Raw genomic sequence first — 7,500 nt, forward strand, 5'->3', positions numbered from 1 at the left:
TTCTAAAAAACTGTTTTCGCTTTGTCAATATGGGGTATTGTGTGTAGGTTGATGAGTATCTGTATTTTTTAAAATATTTAAAAAAAATAAGGCTGTAACGTAACAAAATGTGGAAAAAGGAATGGGGTCTGAATACTTTCCGAATGCACTGTATGTACAGTAACAGTGTGGCAGTTGTACTAAACTCCTAAGGCATAACATTTGTCATAGAATCAACGTGCATCATTCATTAAACTGACATGTGAACAGATAAAGAGGTAAGCTTAGATAGCTTCTGTTTCACTTCTTTTTTCTTGTACATAGTATTAGACATAATGATTATGGCTCTAGATTGCAGGAACAAGCTGTTTCAGTTGTTCGAAAAATACTAAATCCTCAGAATTCCAGAGGGGGGCTGGCCAGTCCCACACACACACACAGTCTTCATCCTCACATACCTCTAAAATAATGGCTGCATGACGCCACTGTTCGTGTGTGTGTGTGTGTGTGTGTGTGTGTGTGTGTCTAGGTTTCACATGGATCATGGATGAATACACTGACCTCTGACCCTCATTTGGCCATTAGCTATGCTGAACATTCATCTATGATACACATTCACTGCAGTGACAATTCCAGGACAGCCTCCTACATCCATGGTTGTGTCAAGTGTCAGAACCGTGGCATTGTAACGTCTGTTTAATAAATGTGTGTTCAATTAATGCTCTTGTATTATACAGTTTGTGATAAGGAGGTTAACCTGCGCTAACATTAACAGCATCTTGTGAAAAGTCCCATTGGAGGGGAAGACATTTTATTATCCATTAAAACTAGAGGCATATTAACTCCACAGGGAATCATTCACTATCACTGCTTCTGAAACCCACACACACATCCACCCACACATCCACCCACACATCCACCCACACCCCTAACACACATCCACCCACACCCCTAACACACATCCACCTACACATCCACCCACACCCCTAACACATATCCACCCACACATCCACCCACACCCCTAACACACATCCACCCACACATCCACCCACACATCCACCCACACCCCTAACACATATCCACCCACACATCCACCCAAATCCACCCACACCCCATAACACACATCCACCCACCCACACCCCTAACACATATCCATCCACACCCCTAATAAACATCCACCCACCCACACCCCTAACACATATCCATCCACACCCCTAACACATATCCACCCACACCCCTAACACATATCCATCCACACCCCTAACACATATCCATCCACACCCCTAACACATATCCATCCACACCCCTAACACATATCCATCCACACCCCTAACACACATCCATCCACACCCCTAACACACATCCACCCACACCCCTAACACATATCCATCCACACCCCTAACACACATCCACCCACACCCCTAACACACATCCACCCACACCCCTAACACATATCCATCCACACCCCTAACACATATCCATCCACTCCCCTAACACATATCCATCCACACCCCTAACACATATCCATCCACACCCCACACACACTCGGTCATGCTTAAGTGGATATTATGGAATGGAAATCTGACACTGGATTAAAGGGATCAGAAGGACTTTGACACATGCTTGTCAGCCATCCGCATCTCTCTCCACAGCAACCCCACTTTCCCTCCTTAAGTAACCATGAATACTGCAAGGACAAGAGGGTCATTCCCCTTTAAAGGCCCTGTCTCTCAGCTCCATCCAGATACCCCACCAGGTAGACGGTGAGACTCCTCATTGGGCTTGGCAAGGAGGGCTAAATTGGTGTCTTTTCTACATGACTCTCTTTTCCTCTGGTGAAAGGCTCAACCAATTGGGTAGCTGTCCAATTAACAATAAGTGATATTCAGGGGGCAGAGAGGTTGAAGGGGAGGGCGGGACTTTCATCCAAAACCATTAGCTTCCCTCATTAACTAGACAGAACTAGAAGAGCTGGGTCATATGGAATCTCTGCTTCGATATCAGAACACTGACATCATCTACTGTATGGATTCTAGATATTCTCAACTCAAGTGTGCAGTTGAAATTACTAAAGAACTTCAAAGAACTTATCACATTTCAATAAGATGATGACTGAGACCCAAAGGAAGAGATAGGCCTACCACCCTCCTTTCTAAGCATTTACATACTGTCACAATGTGTTAGTTTAGCTGACCGTTCTATTTCACAGATTTGTATAATTTAGCATTACTTTTAGATAGCCCTGGCTGGCAAAGGTCTTCGTTTTGTGTAAGGAGGGTATGGATGAATATTATCTGTCCATTGATGGTTGTTGGGAACAATGCTCTTTGCTGCTCGCTGATGTGTCTGTACTTTCCAGCAATAACACCGTTGGGTCCAATAGTCACCATTACTAGCCGTGCTTCAAATATAGCGTTCCCTGACGTTCTAAATGAGCTACCCCTATGATTCTACATTATGGTCTACTATTATGATGCTACCATTATGGTCTACTATTATGATGCTACCATTATGGTCTACCATTATGATGCTACTATTATGATGCTACATTATGGTCTACTATTATGATGCTACCATTATGGTCTACTATTATGATGCTACCATTATGGTCTACTATTATGATGCTACCATTATGATGCTACCATTATGGTCTACTATCATGGTGCTACTATTATGATGTTACTATTATGATGTTACTATTATGATGTTACTATTATGATGTTACTATTATGATGTTACTATTATGATGCTACTATTATGATGCTACTATTATGATGTTACTATTATGATGCTACCATTATGGTCTATCATTATGATGCTACCATTATGATCTACTATTATGATGCTACTATTATGATGTTACTATTATGATGTTACTATTATGATGTTACGATTATGATGTTACTATTATGATGTTACTATTATGATGCTACCATTATGGTCTACCATTATGATGCTACCATTATGATCTACAATTATGATGTTACTATTATGATGTTACTATTATGATGTTACTATTATGATGTTACTATTATGATGTTACTATTATGATGCTACCATTATGGTCTACCATTATGATGTTACTATTACGATGTTACTATTATGATGTTACTATTATGATGTTACTATTATGTGCTACTATTATGGTGCTAGTGGGCAAGACAGTATAGGACTCACCATGTCCCACTGGATGACCAATCCCAACAGACAAACAGGAAGCTCTTTCCCTGAAACCACTAGTTGTTAAGCAGTGGCTCTGTATAATTTTAATATTTATTTCAAAAAGGTTTGCTGATACCGTGGGTGCAGTTAATATTGGTAGCAATATGGTCAGACAGTTTCTTAGCCTTCAACGTTTAAATGTGAATGATCTCTTTAGCTCCATGTCATTTCCTGCCCTGGGGTTAATTGCTGTTGGCCCCACCAACACACATCCAACCCTACAGTGACCTCATCACTCATACCCCTAAAGAGCACCACCGTGGCAACTGGGGCTGATTGAAATCTTGGGATGGAGAGGAGAGGTGTGATTGGTAACATGGAGGGATTGGGACAAGAAGTAGGTGGGAGGGAGTTGGGGGTGGGGGCATCGACAGCTTAACCTCCTCCCACCTCCGCACCACCCTCTCTATCTCCTTGACTGGAGAGGAGGGAATGAAGAATAGAGGGAAGGAGAGAGAGAAAGAGAGAGAGAGAGAGAGACTCAGTGCCCCTAAACACAATGAGACACTGCTGCAGCTCATTGTTGGTGCCTAAATGTTTAATGAGAAAGTCTTATTTGTTTAGAGCAGGCCCTTCAGGCGCTCATTAGACTAACTGTAGTTTAATGATTTAGTAATGCCAGGGAGTTAGAAAGGGGGGAAAAGGCAATAATACACACACACACAAACAAGCACACACACGAGGCAATAAAGGCAAAAAGGGGAAGATGCCGACCATGTGAGACAGAAGGAGGGGGGCTGAAAGAGAACACGAGAGGGAGGAAAGAGGAGGAGTTATAAAGGTGGTGGGGGCGGGGCGTTTGAGAGTCTCTCTCTTTCCACTCCCCTGGTCTAATAGACGTCCCCCGTCTTGGTCCTGTATGATCAGGCCAAGCCACAAATGACTCGTCTAGAGAGCACTCAAACTCAACTCTGAACCTCGATGCCAGTTCATTTTTACATTGTTCCCCTCTAATCAGGGACTGATTGACTGGAGAGGAGGAAATGAAAAATAGAGGGAAGGAGAGAGAGACCAATCAGGGACTGATTTAGACCTGGGACACCAGGTGGGTGGTATTAATTATCAAGTAGAACAGAAAACCAGGGATAAGAGTTGAATACCCCTGCTATAGAGAATCCCCTTCCTCCTTAGTCTAGCACTCCCTCCTGACTCTAGTAGACAAACCCCTCATAGGATTGAGGCCATGGTGCTGAAATCAGTATTGCTCACCTGCCAGTCAGTCCACTACTGTGGCAAAAGTGCACAATCAGGACCCCTGGGCTGGCGAGAAGACATAGAGCCAAGCACATACATACATACATACAATCAATCAGACACACACGTCTATACCTTTAGAGGCCGGTCATGGTCTCCACTGCAGAGGGAATTCAGGGAAGTCTTGAAGGTTTTCCACACCGGGTTAAGGTTGTTCATAACAGTCTGTGAGTGAAACAGGAAAGAGAAATGGAAATAAGCTAAAGCAATTGGATGGATCTGTTTGAACAAAACGACTGCTGGTTTTACCTCTGTTCTGTGCACAAGCTGTAGCGTGTCGTCATCGTTCATCCTGAAGATTTCCAGGAAAGGGTCTGATTTGCTAAAAAAGTCCTGCACAGAGAGATACATGGTGGGCTTTCAGAAATACATCAACTACCATCTTAATGCCATGCTGAGGGATTGCAATATTTCCCTCCCAACCGCTTTGGCCCTAAAACTGTGAAAGTGGTCAATAAAATACCTAACGTTGTTGTGCGGAAGATGGTTGCCATGTTGTCCAAATTCATGCATTTATCAAAGTCAACAACACACTGAGGTCCTCTACAAACGCTCCTGTATGTGTATAGGTAATCTACATGGAATATATATTACACATAGGATATACTGTACTGACATCTAACTAACTCTCTGCCACTATATCTCTTCCTGTGAGGCTGGTCTTTCTCCTTCCTGTTCATTGATTCATAGAGCTGAGCTGTGATGCAATCTGTAGGAGGGTTATCTCTGGTAACTCCCTAGACGGGTGCCAAAACTCCTGAACAGCTAAATTAGCTGAAGAAATACTGTACCTCATACAATACTCCAGACCCTGAGGTTGTAACTCGTTACAGTATACAGCTAAGACGCCTTTCAAATTGTCTTGGTACTTTGACTTATCTAATAAGAGCAGCACTGGGAAGTAGAAAATCACAGATTGTTCTCAACACTTTTGAACAACAAGTAGAAATGTCAAATTGCAGATTGCATTTCTTCAACAAGCAGGACGCACAGGATGTACTTCAAAATCCCGGTCATTGGAAAGAGAAAGAGACGCAGGTATAGAGGACATAGGGAGAGGTGCCTTGTAAGGATCCGCCAACGGCGAGTGGGAAATCTGCCCTCACCATCAGTATTACTTGCCAACGTACAATCATTGAACAATAAATTAGACGATGATTAGACGTACGATCACGATCACATTAGACGTACGATCACAAATATCCTACCAACAGGACATCAAAAACTGTAATATCTTATGTTTCACCAAATCGTGGCTGAATGACGACATGGATAACATTCAGCTGGTTGTAACGCCCGGGGTGTAGTGGGAAAGAAGTCAGGCGCAGGAAGCAGAGAGTTCAGTGTAGCGCTACTTTTTAATGCACCACAACAGTGAACAGACGCCATCCCTAACAAATGCCCCAAACACGGGGGACTTAAACAGTCCAGCAAAATCCAAACACATGGACCACCGTGACATACAGCCGTGTACACAGGTACACTGAAAATAATCCTGCACAACCAGCAGGCGGGCCGGCTGGTAAATAAAGCCCAACCAATTAACCTAAACTAAACACAGGTGCAACCAAAAAACAGAAAAGGGGGAAAAGGGATCAGTGGCAGCTAGTAGGCCGGTGACGACGACCGCCAAGCGCCACCCGAACAGGAAGGGGAGCCACCTTCGGTAGGTGGGATATACGCTGCACTGGCTAGATAGAACAGCACACTCCGAAGACGAGGGTGGTCTGTGTATATTAGTAAACAACAGCTGGTGCACGAAATCTAAGGAAGTCTCTATATTTTGCTCGCCTGAAGTGGAGTATCTCATGATAGTGTTCATCTATATTTTGTGTGGCTGTTTATTTACCACCACAGACGGATGCTGGCACTAAGACTGCACTCAGTCAGCTGTATAAGGTAATAAGAAAACAGGAAACTGCTCACCCAGAAGCTTCTAGTGGCCGGGGACTTAAATGCAGGGAAACATTAATCCATTTTAACTCATTTCTATCAGCATGTTATATGTCAACCAGAGGGGGAAAAAATTCTAGATCACCTTTACTCCACACACAGAGACGCGTACAAAGCTCTCCCTCGCCCTCCTTTGGCAAATTTGACCATAATTCTATCCTCCTGATCCCTGCCGACAAGCAAAAACTAAAGCAGGAAGCACCAGTGACTCGGTCTATTAAAAAAGCAGCCAGATAAAGCAGATGCTAAACTACAGGACTGTTTTGCTATCACAGACTGGAACATGTTCCGGGATTCTTCCAATGGCATTGAGGAGTACACCACATCAGTCACTGGCTTTATCAAAAAGTGCATTGAGGAAGTCGTCTCCACAGTGAAAGTGCATACATAGCCCAACCAGAAGCCATGGATTACAGACAACATTCCCACTGAGCTAAAGGGTAGGTGCGGAACTATAACCTGGAAGCTTATAAGAAATCCTGCTACGACGAACCATCAGACAGGTAAAGCGCCAATAAAGGACTAAAATTGAATCGTACTACACTGGCTCCGATGCTCATCGGGTGTGGCAGGGCCTGCAAACTATTACAGACTACAAATGGAAGCACAGCCGCGAGCTGTCCAGTGACACGAACCTACCAGACGAGCTAAATCACTTCTATGCTCGCTTCGAGGCAAGCAACACTGAGGCAACACTGAGGTAGCCGATGTGAGTAAGGCCGCTGGCAAGGCATGTGTTGACCAACTGGCAGGTGTCTTCACTGACATTTTCAACATGTCCCTGATTGAGTCTGTAATACCAACATGTTTCAAGCAGACCACCATAGTCTCTGTGCCCAAGAACACGAAGGCAACCTGCCTAAATGACCACAGACCCGTAGCACTCAAGTCCGTAGCCGTGAGTGCTAGGCTGGTAATGGCTCACATTAACACCATTATCCCAGAAACCCTAGACCCACTCCGATTTGCATAACGCTCAAAAAGATCCACAGATGATGCAATCTCTATTGTACTCCACATTGCCCTTTCCCACCTGGACAAAATAAACACCTACGTGAGAATACTATTCATTGACTACAGCTCAGCGTTCAA

General features: G+C 43.8%; 1 protein-coding gene across 3 annotated transcripts in view; it reads right to left on the reverse strand.

Annotated features, from left to right (window-relative positions):
- Positions 1–7,500, reverse strand: part of LOC110535394 (copine-4) — an 83,444-nt gene that overhangs the window by 24,286 nt on the left and 51,658 nt on the right. For 2 of the 3 annotated variants that reach the window (XM_090189021.1, XM_090189020.1), the window contains exons 6-7: positions 4,705–4,788; positions 4,531–4,620 (exon numbers count right to left, since the gene is read on the reverse strand). In XM_090189021.1, coding sequence (XP_090045147.1) covers positions 4,531–4,620; positions 4,705–4,788 — 174 coding nt within the window. Of the gene's footprint in view, positions 1–4,530; positions 4,789–7,500 lie in introns of all 3 variants that reach the window. The other variant, XM_090189016.1, reaches the window with a different exon arrangement.

This window comes from Oncorhynchus mykiss, chromosome 2, assembly GCF_057628025.1.
Source record: "Oncorhynchus mykiss isolate SJ-2025 chromosome 2, ASM5762802v1, whole genome shotgun sequence".
Taxonomy (NCBI): Eukaryota; Metazoa; Chordata; class Actinopteri; order Salmoniformes; family Salmonidae; genus Oncorhynchus; species Oncorhynchus mykiss.